Source organism: Micropterus dolomieu, linkage group LG17 (assembly GCF_021292245.1).
Source record: "Micropterus dolomieu isolate WLL.071019.BEF.003 ecotype Adirondacks linkage group LG17, ASM2129224v1, whole genome shotgun sequence".
NCBI classification, from domain to species: domain Eukaryota; kingdom Metazoa; phylum Chordata; class Actinopteri; order Centrarchiformes; family Centrarchidae; genus Micropterus; species Micropterus dolomieu.
Genome location: NC_060166.1, coordinates 15,751,576 through 15,770,651, shown reverse-complemented (window position 1 = coordinate 15,770,651; position 19,076 = coordinate 15,751,576). Strand labels below are relative to the sequence as shown.

The 19,076-nt window shown below is 40.6% G+C and overlaps 1 protein-coding gene across 3 annotated transcripts; it reads right to left on the bottom strand.

Moving 5' to 3' along the window:
• Positions 1-578: 578 nt before the first annotated feature.
• On the bottom strand, positions 579-17,166 carry gmps (guanine monophosphate synthase). 3 transcript variants are annotated; one of them, XM_046073962.1, is made up of 16 exons: positions 16,978-17,166; positions 15,277-15,449; positions 15,029-15,143; positions 13,633-13,730; positions 12,929-13,032; positions 12,461-12,654; positions 11,547-11,712; positions 10,986-11,137; positions 10,570-10,743; positions 9,444-9,549; positions 9,123-9,238; positions 6,920-7,045; positions 4,828-4,943; positions 4,592-4,722; positions 2,810-2,982; positions 579-2,629 (listed from the first exon to the last, which is right to left on the bottom strand). In XM_046073962.1, exons 1-16 carry the CDS (start codon positions 17,002-17,004, stop codon positions 2,528-2,530), a joined length of 2,073 nt encoding a protein of 690 aa, XP_045929918.1. In that variant the 5' UTR covers positions 17,005-17,166; the 3' UTR covers positions 579-2,527. The 3 variants fall into 3 exon arrangements, with proteins under 3 accessions (XP_045929918.1, XP_045929919.1, XP_045929917.1); XM_046073963.1 differs by lacking the exon at positions 16,978-17,166 and adding an exon at positions 16,566-16,768; XM_046073961.1 differs by lacking the exon at positions 16,978-17,166 and adding an exon at positions 16,251-16,396.
• Between the last annotated feature and the right edge of the window lie 1,910 nt (positions 17,167-19,076).

Genomic DNA, 19,076 nt, shown 5'->3' with positions numbered 1-19,076 from the left:
TTTTTCAGTGTAGTGACACAGACTACGCTTCCCGTGCTTAAAAAAACTACTGTGATACTGACTGTAAGTAATAATTTTTTATAGTAGCCTACAGTCGGTATAAGAACATTTTCAAACCACATAAAGCTGCAATGGAAGTAAGTTAAAAAATTTCAATAGCAAGAGCACTAAGAAATTGGGAAAAGGAATGTGAACGTATTAAACTATTTTACCATTTCCATCAAGTTCTGTAAAAGCATATATAGTAGTTATGTCATTTAAAAATGGTTAATTTGAATCAACCATTAACTAGAAAGTTTTTTTTTTTTTTTTTTTACTTACTTTAAAAGTGATCTTGATTTCATAATTGTCCACTGCGTTTTGCGGCCTTTTCATTTCAGTGTGGTTTCACTTTATTTGGTGTTTAATTTGTCTAGCAAGACAACGGGACAGTTTGCCTCTAGTGTAGGCTAATTTATGCGTTTTAGTTTGCTTATTTTAAGTCAAACGGTGCTGCAAAAATCCTCATCTTCAAAATTTGCCAGGTTAAAACAAACTAAATGCAAACAACTTGATAAGTACCTCATTATAGAAGTGAGAAGTTTTAACATGGAGATCTTTATTAAAGCTCAGTTTTCTATTGTACAAATGTCATCATAGTTGAAACTGCATGCAGTGGCTTGTTTTGAGGCACGTTACTAAGGAGAATGAGCGTTGTTGAATAAAACTTTAAAAAAAAAAAAATCCAACAATAAATTGCATAACTTAATCTTATCGATATTGCAATTAAATCCAACTACAAAATTATACTATATATATATATATATGTTATTATCAAGCTGTTTTCTATGGAGAGTGTAACAGAAAAGACCCTTGTGTAAAAGGCAGAACACAGGGAGAAACACTAATAGCAGTTAAGACAAGTTCATTTTGCATTAGAAGTATTTTGCCACTAAAGCTTAAAGATATAACAGAGGATGAGAGGCACAAAGACAAATTGTGGAGGCATGAAAACCACCACATCGGGGTGAAATGTCTATCGGGGTACAATACACTTTTAAAACTCAGTTAAACCTGAGCACTGTATTCACTGAGGTCTATATGAAAAAACTGAAGACCAGAGATTATGATGTGCTCAATGTTTCAATAGTACAGAACAGGAAAAAAAATGAAGCCTTTCTGAGACGCAGTGTCAGAGTCATGTTAGAGATGGCAACAGACAGTACTCTCAACCTTTGACAGTACAGAGCGACACACTTGCGGTGAAGTTCCCGCTGGATGTTTCTGTTAAGCTGATAAATAATGCAGAGGCTTTACAGGTGGAAGTAAAAGACAAAATGTGCAAAAATATGCCCCCTGCACAACAAAGAGCAACCGAATAATGATGAAATGACAACAGCAAGTTACACAATGTGGTTATAAACTCTACTGTACTTATGTTGCTTTTAGTTAGTCCTCTTGCCATGTTTATTCTTCATAAAAAGCATACATAATGTAGCATGAGGAAAAACAGTGTTGTATCCTCCTGTCTGGAAACATCAGAGTCCAGGTTGGGCCACACCAAAAAATAAACAATAGAACAGGCACATACAAAGTTACCCAGCATATATTGGCCTCCTGCACAGCTGCACCTAGCTTTCATCCAGAAGCTAATCTTGGGTGGATTGCCATCCAAGATGGGTACTGCAACAAGTCAAGAGCTCTCAACAAATGTAGCTTGGACAAGATCGTCAGAGGAGCCCACAATGTTATATATACCACAGCATATTCTACTTTTGGCAAAACAAAAAGCTTAAAAATGATTGATTGGTCACATAGGTTGTCTGTTCAGTTTTACTTTTGACAGACGACCTTCTTCATAGCACAGTATACAGGCAGAAGTTGAAAATGAACAAATAGAGGATAGTCTTAGGTTGAGAACATTCTGACCTACAACAGTAAGACAAAAACATCTGACAAAAAAAGGCAGAAAACACTTGAAGATTTTCAAACTCTTCTACTGCTGTCATTTCTTTGTGTGACACTAGTGTTTGCTTTTTTTCTCCAATGTTTAGCTCAACTCATAACGCAACCTGAGGCACAACAGCAAAGTCCGCTTTCTGAACTTTCACAGCTTCTCGCCACTTGTCTTTAATGGTTGACCTCACAAAAGGGAAGCAGCAATTTACCTTTTCTTCATAGAGAGGAAATACACTGTTGTACATGGATAAAAAAGGACAATATATTATCAATAAACAACATTAAACAATCCCTATTGCCAAAAAAATATTAAGACCAGGGAGGAGTGGTGGGGAGAGCAGAGTAGTAGCGCCTTTGCATGTGCGCCCATCACAGTACGGTCTGCCTTCCATGGGAATGTTTAAGAGAGGGGTGGAGGTAAAGTAGGGAGGAGGGGGAGGAGTGTGTGTGTGTGTGTGTGTGTGTGTGTGTGTGTGTGTGTGTGTGTGGTGGGGGGTGGTGGTGGTGGTGATGGTGGTGGGGGGCTGTTGAGCGTGTTTGTGCATTGTGTGTGAGTGCATGTCTTGTCGGTATGACTTCATGTTGCGCCTTATTCCCACTCTGTGGTGCCAGGCGGTTTGGAGGTCAGATCATACATGACTCTGGAGATGCCCGGGATCTTCTTGATCTCATTTACCATCTTTAGCACCACCTGGGAAAACATACAAGAAAAGACTCATTTAAATAAGTGTTAAGGTAAAGGTAAAGGTAGTCTTAATAAGGTAAATAATACCCAATCCCTGAATCTAGGGGTAGTATCCATGATGGGAAGACAATATAACAAGTCTAGCAAAAACACTGAGAAAAGTTGAGTGGTTGAATCATGGTATACCTCCTCTGGGATATGGTTGCCCGGCATGGCAGGGATGCCGGTCATGAAATCGCTGGTGATGAAGGTGCGGACCACCACAGAGCGCCGGCAGGATGGCTGCTTTTGCAGTGGGTCACGGTCAAAGTGCAGGGGGGTCAGGATGACAGGCATCTGGCTGATCTTACTGGAATAGCCTGAAAGAGGAGCACAGCCAAAGAGAAAGAAAATCTTTTATTGCTGCTATTACAAACATTTCAATTAGCTTCATTGACTAAGACTAACAATTAACAAATCTATTTCTAAAGTTCTAAGTAAGTATTATTAATATAAGAGGAATATTAACTTTTATCCTTCAGGGGAAATTGTTATAAAGGAGGGGAATAAATTGAACTCTTACTGTCGTCAAACTCTCATCCATACATATTTTGTTTCAGTGAAAATGACAGAAAGAAATTGAGTGCAGTGTTAACTGAAATGCATTTCATTGGTAGCCTATAGTCCTGAAAGTCTATAAGCTCCTGATGTATGTTAGTGTTTTACACCTGGCAACATTTTCTCAACATAAACAGGAGAAGACAACATGATGTAACGTTAAATGTTCAGTGACTGAAGGTTCTTGAGAGGACTACGTTCTGTCTTCCATAAATGCACTGAAAGCTCGACTCTCACCGCTACGGCATCGATTGTAAGTGACACGTTTATATTTAATTCCATACCAACTTCTTACGTTATTAAATATAATGTATTAGGCCTACCTTTACTTGGGCAAAGTTTAATGTAGTTATTTGCTCCTTTAGCAGGAACCTTTTAACGGCAAGTTTTTTTAACAGGTAAGACTTCAGCCGTTTCTTTGGTGGAACTAAAGCTTCACAGTTTGGTCCCTCTGCCATAGTTTAACCAGTGTACAGTAGCATCTGATAAGCACAACACTTAAGCTGGTGCACCGCTCCTGTAACTTTGTTTTCGTTTTGTGCAAGTTGTAACAGTTTCGTTCTGTGCAACAGAAACACTCGGTGTAGCGAAGCCTTTACGATTAATTAAATGTGAGGTTTTAAAGCGCGGTTAATAATGAAATCCGGTAATCGCTGCATCCCTAGTCCCGTCTGTTTGCTGGATTATGTCAATCACTAAAAAAGTTGGAAAAGTTCTTCCCTTCTCTGTATTTAGAAATATTTGTCAAGTTTGTCCCAGAGCACCTGTCTGCTGGTCTATGAAATACCACCTTCACTGTGTACACCAACAGAAGAGTTTAAGCAAACACTAGATTCTTTAACAATTTATTGTAGTTTGAACATGAAAAAGTCTACACTTCAAATTCTTTGTTTCAATAAGTAAATTTTGTTCTTCTAATGATGCCCGGATTGATTCAATTATAGATGTCAACAATGAAAAAAAATAGTTTGCTCACATGGCTGACCTTGAAAATGTCTTAATGAAGCCAAATGGCCTACGTTTAACTACAGGGACAAAATGATCTTTAAACTCACCCTTTTAATCCCATTTTAAATCAGCACAATGACATGCAAAGTGAAACCACAGCAACAGTCAGGAAAGTACAGACATTTAGCAAAATTTCTCAAACATATATTTAGTTTGACCCTGGGGGAGCGTTAAATTCCCCGTGTGGATGCAAGTATGCAGACGAGTACACTATTCTTGTTAGGTATGTGGACTTTGTGAAAGGACTGAATGGCTCTACAGAAACTGTACTGATAGTCCTGTGGTTGCATCCTCACCAAATATAAATCCTCCCCAAATAATTTGTAATGCGTCAATACATAGGGCTAAACTAAAATGACTTACCAGACTCTCTGAGGATAGAGTGAGCTACGAAGTCAGCCTGTCTGAGCGTGCTCAGAACGCCTGTGGTCAGGAAGGTTGGAGTAATGTCTGTTGGCGGCTCTTTCACGTGGGAGCCAAAAACATACACAACTCTGGAAAAAGGAGACACATGAATGAGTGGGTGAGATGTTCTCCTACTCACTGGCATCACTGAGGATAGACGAGTGCAAAGCTGTAAGCAAAGACTTGTGTATCACCTGTTGATGGTGTGGCACATGCGAGGGATGAGTCTGGCCAGGAACATGAGCGACTCCCAGTGCGGAGATTCTTTACTAGTGACACCGCACACGTAACTGTAGGACCGGCAATCACCCTGAGAGACAGACAGAAAATAAATTGTTATGTAATTTTGATGGTGTTAAGAAATAGGCTTATTATAAAACGGTCTTTACAGAGCAACAAACAAAAGAAACAAAAATCTCCAACAGATGTTACATTAGCCTGTGTTATCTTAAACCATACATTTAGATTTTTTTGTTTGATAAAAAGGTTTCTATAAATACAGTCTGCTAAATCTGTTGGTCTTCACTTCCAACAAAATCCCAAGGCAAGAAAAGCTGCGTGTGTTTGTCTAACCTCTCCTGTCTGCCCCGCAATTTGAGGTTATGGATAAATTTAAAACTCTGGCTTCAACAGGAAGTAATGGGTCACTCACAAACAGTCACCGGTTGACTGCAATGTTTGTAAGTAGTCATGACGACCCACTGGAGTTCAGTATAAACTACTGGAAAGTTGTTCTTTTTTAACCACATTTAAATATTTCTACAGAACCCACCCTTTGGAAATGTCAGAGACTAACAGTCAACATCAGAGAAGAAAAACTGAATTGTGGCCCAGTTACAACAGATCCCCCCCTTGGCTCAACAGACAGAGTCAAAAAGAAAAATAAACGAGAAGCGTCATGTGGGCGTGAGCGTCTCGTGGTTAACCACTAAATTGTTGTGGTTACACAACGAGACAAACAGCAAAAGCGAGACTTACTGTTTCAAGCTTCGCCTGCTTCTGGACATCCATGTGTAAACAAACAAATATGCTATGTTTGGACTAAACTAAAAAATGACCTCAAGTCTGCTTTAAAACAATTTTGACTGCACATGACTGGAAGCCTTATTCACATCAAGCGAAAATAGAGGATGAAATATAGCAGGGCTGGAAAATTAACTCACCGGCATCTGCCAAGGTGGCTGGTAGATGAAAATAATCCACCGGCCAAGCGTATTTTTTACTGGCCAAAATAATAAATTGCCTTTTTTGTTACATTTGTTTCCTTCCTTTGAATTGAGATAATGAAGTACTATGTCAAACACAAACTTAGAGAAGAGGCCAGAGTGAAATTTGAAGCAATATTATTGCTAAAAAAAAAATGTACTTAAAACACAACAGTAAATTGTTTTATAAACTTACAAGATGCTCATTAATCATTCAACTTAAACCTCCTCCTCAGACTTTCTACAATCACCCTCTTCTGGCCTCCTGGTTCTGACAGAGTCCTGGTGCCACAGCATCACAGCTTTTGGTGGATCAACATTTATTATGCAGCCTATGGATCATTCTCCTTGATCTCCGGGGAGGACAGCAGGACCATTAGAAGATCTGACAGTGTGTCAGACACTAGACTGGACCGCCAACTAGCCAGCTAAAAGCACTCCTCGTAGGCTACACCTTGGAAATTAGCTCCTAACACTAGCAGCTTTCACATTACCTTATTTCACGGGGGTTTTGCGCCAATCTGCCCGGATCGCTGCACTTTATGAAAGCTAAGTAGCAGATTTTATCCGTATCTGAGCAGGGAAAGTTGGTGAAAGACATGAAACAGAGAGTAGGAATGATCTGCTGGTTCCAGTAAAGCCAGACCGCTATGTGAAAGCACACGCGGATATTCTTTCCGTGCTGATCTCCGTATGAAAGCGGCTACACTCTCGCTCTTTCCCTACTGACTCCTGTCGCCTGTCCCCTAACGCCCACCTACTTACAACTCTACACCAATAAAACACAAGTAGCATGAAAAGAACATAAACAACAACCAATGAACACCCCTAATCCGTGTGTTACGCGATTTTAGATCCCTTGGTACATCAGGGACCAATTTATGTGCGACACACAACCAACAAGAACGTCGGTCTGCTGCTAATTACCATCAAATAAAAATTATATGGCAATATCATGCAGAATATATTTACCCACCAATGTGGCAGGTGGCCTTCCAACATTTGGCCACCAAACGGAAAACCCACCCGCATCTGACATACATTGTGACTCGATGTTTGATGAATTGACCAGCTGGGTTACCTGGACGCCGACAGTTTTGATGGGCAGCAGGAAGGCATTGAGTGAATGAAGGCTGGTGATCTGCATGAGCTTCTCTTCCTCCTCGTCTGATATGCACGACTTGACTCTCTGAAGCAAGGCGTGGGGCTGGAGAGTAGAGAGACAAACACTTAAAACAGTAGTGTCTAAAAAAATGGAACCCAAAGGACAGAATCAGAGTTTCACAAATACAGCTCTGTCCACATTGTGACTACTTTTTATTCATTTACCTGCTGTTTCTCCACAAAATAAAATTAAGATAAATATGGAGCGTCAAAAAATCTCAGAGGACCTTCAAATATGCCCATCAACTTTGTCAATGGAGCCACAAAAATAGTAGAAATCATATAATCATATCAAATTATGATCATGTCATCAGAACTTCAATAATTGATCTAATGTACAGTTGCTCTGCATGATAGGGCAAACAACTCCCCCGTTCTACCGTCAGAAATTAGGCTGCAAACACAAAATCAAACCTAATTTTTTGATTTTCTGTTCATGGTCTGGTCTTTTTTCAGCCCGTCTGCAAGAAGTGAAAAACAAACTAGACGCAAAACATCTTAAAAATCATCAGAATCATTTAGCTTTTGGTGCTGTGTGGCCAACCAACCAGCAGAGGTTGCACATGATTAACTTCATAATGAACCAGTCAGGACAAACAGACACAAATCTTCTCATTGGATGTGTGCACAGAACTTCCACTGGACTGCATGCTTGGCTACAAACAGCCACTGCTGATAAATTGGCAGCTTTATTGCTACATTTTGTGATCTTTCCCCGAGTTCATTTCTAAAAAGAAAGTTGCCAAAAACTACAGGGAAAATGCTTTCACAATGATAAATGAGTCCAAACACTGTTTATGCTCCAATGGCATTTTAATGACCAAATATTTCACACCAGTAGATGATATTTTGAGATGGTATTAACTTTAGTCTCATGAAGGATACAGATTGGTCACGATTGAGTGAGGGGACACACATAAATTGGAGATTCAGTTTAAATTGCGTAATATAGTAATTAATGTCCTGTCATTAGTTGCAATGATATGAATTAGAATCCACTTACACTGACAAGTAGTTTTATGATATCTCCCCAACACAGGATGTCAGACAACTATTCATTAAGATTCTTTATGTGTATTGTTTTGTACCTTTGTGTGTAGGGATGGGGATTGAGACCCGATTCCAAAATTTCTCAAAACCCGAAAATCAATAAGGTTCGAGCTTATCGATACTGCTATCGAGACTTGCGGGTTCTATGATGTAACATTATGTCTCCAGCGTCAAATGTGATTTAATTAGAAACGCAGTGGATAAGGAAATCATCAGGCTGCAGTCTCTGCCTGCTCCCAAACGCACACACAGCAGAGCAAGAGGCGGCGCCGTCGCGGTGGAATATGGTGAGGTAAGTTAGCTCCAAACTACTGTAACGTTGATGACAGCTACGCTCGTCACTGTAAGTACGTGCAATAAAAACTTCGCAAGTAAAAAGACAATACTTGATCAATACACCTGTCTGTAAGGGAACGTTAAACATGTAGAAATGGTTAATTAAATCATCTCTGTTCTCAATATCTCATCCTGTATGTTTTATACAAGCACAGCTAACGCTAGCTTGGCATTAGCCAAATGTTAAAAACGAGCTAAATAGAAAGCTGTCTGTCTGGAGAATTGACTGCTCTGTAGTCTTAAAAACTCAGCTGCTGGCTGAGACAAACCAGCCGCTTCTCCTTCTACCTGGTAACGTTACCTGCAGCCAGCGAGAGAGAAGGAGGGACTGATACAGACTGATGTTATTCTTTCTAAACATCACTCACTACTTGTGATGTCAGATAAAGTTACTGAGTAACTTTGCTGTTGTCTAAAAACAACATTTAGCTGTATTTAAAATATTAAATTAAAAACAACCAGGCAGTTAATATGTACACTTTAATATGTTTATTTATCGCAAGTGATATGTCATCTCAATATATAACGTTATTGCACATTGAATATTTTCCTCATACCGTGCAGGCCTAACGTTACCTCATGCCTGCATGTTGGGTCTGGTCTTACCAAATAACCATCAATAAATAATAGTAAAGTATCAAGAAAGAATCGGATCGTTAAGCAGTCTCAATAAGGGTATCAATATCAATAAAAATTAACGATCCCCATCCCTATTTGTGTGTATTGTTTTGTACCTTTTTGACACTTGCAGAGAAGTCGGTGATGATTTTGAGGATGTTGTTCGTTTCAGCAAAGTCCTTACAGATGTAGGGCTCCTCTGCACAAATCACTCTGATGGACAAACCAGGACCTAAAGGCAAATGAGAGAGGAGGTGCACCTTTTATCAAATAGAGGAGTGATGCGAGGACAGATTTGAGTCTGTCTGATCGAATAAGCAATAGTGTACAAGAGGGAAACTGAGACAGATGCAAACATCACTAATCATAATGGTAATACAATCGCTTGTATCACGTTTTTTTTCAGTCACATCATACGCATGTGTTTATGTACTTGCCTGGGAAAGGGTGTCGGGAGACGATCTCTTCTGGCAGGCCCAGCTCTCTCCCCAGTGCTCTGACCTCATCTTTATGGAAATCTTTCAGCGGTTCAATTACCTTTCCCTGGAGGATCACAAAGGAATGGGATCAGCATTGTTAACAGTGAGGGAATGAGGAATATGTTTAGGTATTGCATAGTTGTGCGTTGAGACGAAAGGGTGGAGCAAAACAACAAATATATGAGCACTAAACAGCTAATAAGGGGGAGAATGTTTAAGCGCTCCCTTAAGTATAGTGTAACACTGATCCACTGTTGAAGAAGGATGCCTCTTTGGGGGATGAAGGATAAAGTAGAAATACATTTTCAATAAAAAGTAAATTATGTTTAGGTGTTTGCCGGCTCTTGTTGAATGTGAGGAAACAGAAGCTCAGGGGTTCTGCATGATAGCTCTGCTTTTGTGATATTTATAATCGCTGCTCTAAACTGCAGCAGATGATGCTCTTTTTACACACTTGTGTTTTTTTTTTTTTTTAGGGGAAGCTGACATTATCACAGTCCTTCAGAGCATTACCAGATAGACAACATCACGGTCTGAGCATCTGTCTGTAAAACCACAGTGTCAAACGGTTTGTCAGGCACAGACTGCTACAAAAACAACTCACGTCCCCTGCTCAAATTTAAGGTTTTATAATATGGTAGTCTGATTGTCAACAGGGGTTGTTGAATACGTTTTCCAGCGCCAGAAGAGAATGTGTAGTAATGTGTATGTAATGAACATATTAGTGGATAACGATGTGCCATGGTGATGAGTGATACCCCCAGCAACAGTAAAATATATAGTATTGTCCTGTATAATTTAAATGACTTCAGTTCAGGTGATTTGTAAGGACATTAAGCAGAACCTGTATGCACCCGTTCAAACGTTTGCCAAATTAACTATTTGTTACTGTTTGTAGAGTACCATGTTGTTACACCTAAAACTAAACATGAACAGGTTGTTTTATGGTAGAAACGTATGCACAACTATTGAAGGCACAGTTGCTCTATGTATCCACTTAACTGAATAAGGCCATACTCTGAAACAGCAGTGTGTATCAGGGAAATGAATACAGTTAGTATTTGTGCATGCGCGTGTGCAGTACCTCATCTCTGAGTTTGCGGATGAGTTCAGTGTCGTTGTGGTGCGTCTTGATGACCTCTGCCTTGCCGCTGGCAAGATGAGAGGCACTCTCGATGAGATCGGGCCGTAAGGTACCCTGAGCCAGGAAAACCTCTTCCGGCTTCAGATTCATTTCTCCTATCACTTCATTTGCCACCTGTGATGCAAGACAATTTAAAAAAACAGTGAACTAGTAAAATGAGAAACACCAACAACAGCGCAGACATATTGGCAGACGCACACAAAAGTGTAGTAAAGAATTCAGCTGAACGGAGAAAATATAATGACACATGGCGATGTATTGCATTGTAACAAGGCTTTAGGCCTGGCAGGTTAACAAAAAAAATGGGACAATAAAACTATTACACAGCACTTTTCATAAAAAAACCTAGTGCTCACTTTGACAAATGTATCTCCAATGATTTTCCTTTTCTCTTCTGGGTTAGTAGTCATATTCAAAGTCTTGCTGATGCGTTTTCGTGGCGTCCTGTCCTCCTCAGAGATGGGGAGGGTTGTTGTTCCGTTATAGAAGGTGTGAGCTGCATTCACCACTAAATAGAGCAACAATTTTGGAACACAACTGGGTTATGAGAGAGAAAAAAAGTTTTCCTCCAAGATCCCTTCAGAAGAGAAAATAAATAGAATCAATATACTTCTGTATGCTGTTATACGCAGTTTCATTACCGATTAGTCATTTAGCCTATTCAATGTAAAAAAAATAATAATAATAATGACAATGATCCATCACATGGAAATATAAAGTATAATAAGTAATTTTTTCAAATAATGCTCTCTCTTATTTCACTTAGTGACTTCTATTAGATAAAATTTTTTGCAACAATTGTGTATCACAAGAAAACAAATTAATAAATTATTTAGGGCATAATTTTATTAGTATTTTTTGATGTGCTTGGTCTTATTGTAGCATCCTTTGTTGACCAACAGGACCTTGGTCCCTACCTTTCAGTTTGATGCCCAGTTTGGTGAGGGCTTCCTCCACACTCTGACTCTCTTTCTTCCTCATGAAGCCGTTGTCAATGTGAACCGCGATCACCTGGTCCTGGTTGAGAGCTTTGTTGAGGAGAGCTGTGCAAACTGTTGAATCCACCCCGCCACTCAGCAGCACCTGAAGAAATCATTAGAAACCGTCACAAACGTGCAGCCAAATGGTCGAGCGGCGACATCAAACCTCTTTAGAGCTAAATTTGTCATCGCAGATTAAATCCAACAACACTTTCACTAGCTGCTCTCCTATTCTGTCTTAATCTCCAATTAATTGTATGTCTAATTTCTATTTATGTTAGCCTCCCATTGTTTTAGTCGTGCTGTCTTTGACAACTGATGTTTTGTCTGCTGGAAGGCTGTAAAATGTTAAGCATTATGAGCTTAATTAAAAAGGCAGATATGACTACAGCCTTGACACTTATTTCTTTATAATTACAAATTGTGAGAGATGTATTCCTTAGGCTGTAGTTGAGGAACAAGAAACAGTGGCTGCATGTAATTCTTTGAATATAAATCCTGTGTTTGGAGCCTTCTTCCTACACTCATTTAATCGCCTTCGTACTCCCCAGAGATGAAGCCCAGTTCGAAGTCGCTCAGGGAGTCGACTACCTCTTTTCAGAAAAAACAGGGCTTAATTTGAGAGTTTAATTGGTTCTACTTAACTTCCCACCACTGCTTCTGTCACTACTTCCTGAGCAGCTAACACACTTCACACCTCAGCTTTATACTTGTAGTCAAATTATCTCCCATAGAAGGTTAAAATGTGCAGAGAATTTTTTTTTGTTTTATTCCTTTTTAAAGGTCACCTTTCTGCCCTACAAATTGTTTGGAGACTAAAACACACACACACGAAACTTGGTTTCACTTACCAGCACTTTAGACTTGTCTACTTTTTCTCTTATCTCTTCGATGCAGGCCTGTTGGCGGTTCTGTACGGTGAAGTTACTCGTGCATCCAGCAATCTCGAACAGGAAGGTACGCAGCATCTCGATGCCTCTCTGCGTCAAGTCGACTTCAGGGTGAAACTGTGTCCCATACAGCTTCTTCTGTTCATTAGCAATGCCTGGTGGGGAAACAGATATATTTGACATAGACATATTATCCTCTCTGAAGGCCACTTTTTTAAAAAAAAAAATACATTCAAGCAAAACTAATAAGCCAAAATCAGGATTTCAAAACATACTCAAAATACAGACTGAACATTCTTGTCAGAGGCTGTGTCAGATGTAAATATATACAGTGTGAGGCTGTTTCAGGACTTGCAAGTAAGTTTATGACCCCAATCCAATTTCTGATAGCATTCATCAGGGTCACAGTCTATTCAGCGTGCTGCTCACCAGCAATGATGTTCCCTGATTGGGCCACCACTTTAAAGCCATCAGCCACTTTATCCACACTGTCTCCGTGGGTCAGCAGGACCAGTTCCTCCTTCTGAAGGCCTCTGATAAGATAAACACACACTGAGACGTCAGAGGAAGATGTCTGGTGTTCAATATCATCTCATAACAGCTATACAGTACGGACCCTGCTTTCACTGTGTGAATGTGAGTTAAGTGTGAGAGGCAGACAGTAATATAAAGACTGCAGCCATCTATTTTAGACTCTGCAGTATTTGTGTTACAACCAAGGGAAGTATGTGACAGCTGGAATGCTCCTGCAGTTTATGTAGTAAATATGGCACTGGGACAAGCCCTTAAAGCAGCAGTTGTGTTTAACACATAGTCCACAACACTTGAGAGAAGAGATGGTGCTGTTAGTTCACTGACAGATCTAGAAGCGATTTTGTGAATCTTCATTTTTAGGGTCGAGTGACGATAACATTGGCTATCTTCAATCAGCTAAATCCATGCCAGATGGACTTTTGTTGCTGAGTGAAACCACCAAAATGAGTGTCTGCTGCCTAATCAATGGTGCAACAATACTGAGCTTCAGTTACTGATAGTAAATACCTTCAAAATGTCTTGCCGGCACATCTCTGGTTTTACAGTACAGTATGAACACACATACATAAACATAACACATAAAATAAACCAGTTATTACCTGAAGAGAGAACAAGTGTTGTCCAGTCCAACACTGAACACTCCATCTTCCCTCACACTCTTTTTGTGTACTGTACCGCCAAACACTTTATTCATCATCTGTAGCACAAACACACAGCGGAGTTAACATCTGGACACAAAGAATACATTTTAGTGATTCCAAAAGATACCACTGCTGCCTGCTGTTTGAAGAAATGTGACAGAGAATGGATGGCTGCTGGTTTTAATTTCCAGGCTAGCTGGGAAAAATTGAGCAAGTAATGCTCTTATCTCCCTCAGCTAGTGTCAACGTGCCCTTGACGAAGGTGGTGCAGTCCCAACTGGCCCAGGAGAGCTGAACAGCAGCCTGGAGTAGAGTGATAGTAAAGTGTAGCTCCTTCAAGTGAATAGCATGAACAAGGGCCTTATGAAAGAAGGATGGTCTACCTAATCACTATAAAAGCCTCCCGTAGTAGAATTTTGCTGTGTGTATGCATGCGTGTGCATAGATACTAGGGATGGGCGGTATAATTAGGTATACCGATATAATTTCAAAAGAGATATAAAATTACACAATACTGTTTATACCAGTATAGTTTGATGTTGAGTTAATTAATGTTTCCGTAAAGTCCTGCCAGCGTTTGCTCCTTTCAGCCCCTCACCGCGCAGCCCTGCCCTCCCTCTGCACGCAGCCATCTACTCACAAAGTCTCTAACAACATGGAGGGAGACACATGGCTGAAGATCTGGCTTGTAAAAAGAAAAACAATGGTTCAGTCAGTGTTTCCCACACACAGACTTTACTTTGCAGGGCGCCCAGGTGTATTTGGCGACACATTGTAGCGCTTATCAGAGAAACACAGAGTGGTATGTTACAAATCGCGCCACAGATATTTGGATATTTTACAAGAGCGGGCCAGGTAAAGCGACAGTGAACACACAAGCGCAGATGTCATTTATTAGCTACCACGTTGATTTTGTTGTGGTAGGCTACATCGTCAACACACCTCCTCAACAAGCACCACAGCTGCTGCTGTGAACGGAATCACAGAAGCAACTTTACACAACGTAGCTTACTACTGATCACCGGAGCAGATATACAGAGAGAGGGAGACAGAAAGAAGGGTGGCACGCTGATGTGTTAGCAGCAGAGGTACGTTAGATCTGTGAGTGTGAAGAGAACTGAAGGAGGCAGATTCAATAAGTGAGTGACACTTAAGATAGAGAATGAAGTATAATTAAAATGGTGCAATAAGAAACCACCTCAGTTATTACTAAAACATGCCTGCTAAAAACAACCCCCCCCCCCCATACAGCCCAGCCCAGCAGAAAATAACGATATATACTTTATACTGGAATTCTGCCTAACAGTACCGGGAAATAACTTTTTGGTCCATATCGCCCAGCCCTAATAGATACCTGCATCCCATAGCAAATCCCAAGGACAGGCTTTCCTATAGTGAATATAGCAGGGTCAAACCAGGGGGCATCTTCTGCATACACAGAGGCTGGACCTCCTGAAATGATGATTGCCCTAAGATGGAAAGAGAGAGAATACAATCAAGCCAACATGTATATTTAAGCACTTTCACCTTGACAGAATAGTGTAAAAATGCTATGAGGCAAGAGAGAACATTCATCTCTGGTTCATATGCTTTCATGCTCACCTGTAGCCCTGTTCTCTGAGAGCAAAGGCCGGGGTCTCTAGAGGGAGGATTTCAGAGCGTACACACAGCTCTCGCACCCGTCTGTCAATCACCTTGCCATACTGGGCTCCAGCATCCAGGATCGCCACTGCCCCCTCACATGACCCATTCTGCTCTGCACTGTTGATCTCCAGCTGTGGACACACACAATTAGAAAAACACACATTGTGTTGTTTAAAGTGCCAGCAGAGCTTGTGTTGAGCTGAGCAAGCAGAAAAGCATACACTCAGAGTTGCTTTTGCACACTAGTGTTTACTAAGTGACTGGACTTTGATTAGCACACTAAAGATATAGTCTTAATGCTGTCCTTAGGGTCAGGTTTGTTGGTGGTTAGGGTGAGAGGTGGCACAAGGTAACACAATCCATCAGTGACCTCCCTGTGGAAAATGGGACTAACATAGTAAGTAAGGCCTAACATAATTAGGGGCATGTGAGCTCCAACCCAGACAGACAGTCACTGTTGTGAAACGTGCTGTATCCATTCAGCCAATCAGTAGAATCACATGAAACCCACAAGTTAGTCAAAGGCCATAATACGGACCCTTATATCACTTTTCAAGATGTTTATAGGGTGTTTCTTTGGGACAACTCTGTATGTCTGCGTGTTATTTTAATAAACACATGAGATCAAAGTTTGGGAAACAAGTGCCAGCACAATAACAATGGAGAAGTCGGATCACTGAGATCTAATTAACCTCCATATACAATACAACTGGGCAGATTGAGGACGGCAAGAAGAGAAACGTGATCCCACGTGATTAGTAGAAACCCTACCGCTGTAGATGTTTCTAAAAACAACTTGCACTAAGCATGCTAACCTCCGATGTATTATCTAGAAAAGTACACTTAACGCTGTTATATCCCTTCAGCCCTCACAGCAACGTTAGCCGTACAATCACGAGAAAAATACTCGACAGTGTTACAGGAAACTTTACCAAATTTGCCGGTAACACGGCAGTAGTGGCTCCAGTTGTCAGACCGGTGACCGCAAGTTTGCTCATACTAGCTTAGTGACGACGTTAGCGTACCTGTCAGTTAACGTTACGTTAGCCTCAAGTCTGTGACAGCAGTCGTATGAAATACATTAGTTTGCCACAAGCTCTCTCCAAAATTAACGCCAAAGCAGCATGATACCAGACTATCGGTTAGAAATGCTATTCTACAAATCCAGGCTGCCCGGCTAAAGCTAGCTAACACATTATCTCTGTAGCATGCTAGCTCGCAGACAGTATTTAGTTGCTAGTTCTCACCATTAGCCTGTTAGCAGCACGTCCTGTGAGAGGCTAACTTAGCGGAGCTATGCTAAACCCACGCGGTGCTTGGAGGCAAACGGTGTTAGGGGGGTAACGACCATAAGAAGGCATCCACGTTTAGTGGCTCAATATTTTATTTATGCTAAACATTATGGAAATGTCCTGTCCGACTAGTTAGCAGCTATGAGCAACATGTTAATGTAACCCTGCAACAGGCACACAACAGCGTAACGTTACTCATCGCTCCTGAGCGGAACTGGTGGTAACGTTACATGCTCTCTAACTTTCCCCCGCGAGGTACACACAGGCCGTAATTAACCGGGAGGGACTACACCAGCAACCACGGTCCTAACACGAAGTCGACCGGGCAACCCGGTACCGGAGGAGCGGTCCTGCCGGCTCCACTGACCTTGATGTATCCGTTGCACAGAGCCATGGAGGACTGCCGTGTTGAGGAATGAGCTCTCTCTTTCGCCTTGGTGTCCCAGGTCTCAGAGAGAGAGAGAGAGAGAGAGAGAGAGAGAGAGAGAGAGAGAGAGCTACTCGTTAGCTCCTGGCTCGGCACGCCGACTACTGTTACAAAAGCAGATTGGGTTGTTGGCTGGAAGATGGGCTGTCAATCTCTCCTCATCCGGTCGGGGAATAACTTTCAGACTAAGGAGCAGACTAAATAAATGTGTCTGTGCTCCATGGGTGGAGCACAAAGTTCAATCCAGAAAAAGAGAGTGGCCCCATGGGGGCTGGGCTTAGACAGCATGGTAGACTTTGGCTGATCATGTTAAAATATATTGGTGCTTAATCTTTACATATATACATATGAGATATGGGATCTCAAATAGTTAGGGGTGTCCAAAGTATTATATATTTTAAATGCTTGAATAATATAGGAACTTGTGCTGATCCCCCTTTTCAGTGACCACAACAAATCAAGTTCAAACTCTGTATTTCTCATATGCACAACATTTACAGAAAAGCAGTCCTTGCCAATGACATTCTTGTTCTCACGGTCAAAATGTGTAAAAGAAAATCACACAAGTCGAAAGAGTAATGAGAAAAAGAGAATCAAATACAAAGACATAAAAAGTACATTTGTTAAAATAGAGGAATACAATATAATAGATACAATACTGTGGTAGACGGGTGTATAGTAGTGATGAAATTAATACACTTATGCAGACAGGTTGTGCTGTAGTAAAAGTATATGCTTAATGAGGACTGGTTATGGACAGGTACACAGGTAAATCTGAAGGCAGACAGAATTGTGGGTTATGACAGGGGCACAGGATGATATGGATAGACATCTTGTATCACTCTAATTACATTTTTATTGCAGTATTGTGTCAACATTTATGATAATATACAACATTTTCTGACAAATTAATCAGTACTGAATCATATAAATGCAATATTAGCTCAATACAGCCTTGCTCTTTTAGGTGGTATTAAAGGGATAACTCTCTCTTACAGTTGACACATTTTTTTATAGTCTCACAGAATCACCCAGCGCCTGTTAGTCCTGTTAATATACAATCTACAGAGCCTCATACCTCAGACTCTGTCAGGCAGTAGCAGCAGGTATGTGAGAGGTACCCCCTGTTCTTTAGCACATCTACTCTACCGTAAGTTCCAGGACTTTTCCTTATTCTATGTCTTTTTCAGACAACATCAATAACATAAGTTAGCTTCAGGCTCACATATCCATGTGTGGCTTTTGTGATTGCCTTTGACATATATTTCTTGCACAATTTCTTTATTTTGCTAATAATAATGTAGTTTCAGTGTGCACATTTTTTCTACATGAAGATTATTACATGCTGTCAGACATCTCCAGCCTGGAAAGTTAAAGAGGAATGTCACAGCAAAGACACAAGTTAGTCAAACAGACAGATGTCACATTCCACTTTGTACAGAGCAAGTTTGTAGTTCTTAGCTACCTTTAACTAGTAAGTGTTTTCTCCAGGTATAAGAGACAACATACCAAGCTGTCTTAAAGAAATTACTTTTCAAAAGGGGTAAGGCAATAGTTTTCAACCTGAGGGAAATGTGTCATGAAACACTGATGTGTAACTTATAACCTTAATAATTGTTGCATAGCATTGCAATAACTGCTGGAACAGAGCCATTATTAATGTTATTAGTTCCACCTTTGCATTACACTGTGAATATCTATGATTCTCATTCAGAAACAAGACTGCCCTGGTGCTTGCAAGGCTATCAAGATTTGAAGAATCATTTACAACATTTCAAAGAGGTTGGGGCTTGCCAGAAAATGTTTGGGAACCGTACTGCTTTTGGAGATGACAAAATGATTCTGAGGAGTTGTTCATTTGATTCACAGGTTAAATGGAAACGTTAATTAAACACTCCTGTGATGGGATGTTAAAACATTTTAAGGCGCACAACCAGAGGTGGAGAACCAGTCAGATGTGATGATGTCAGCGCCACCCTGTGGAAAACTTAATGAATAACACTTTACACCACACAATTATTAACATGGTCATGTAAGAT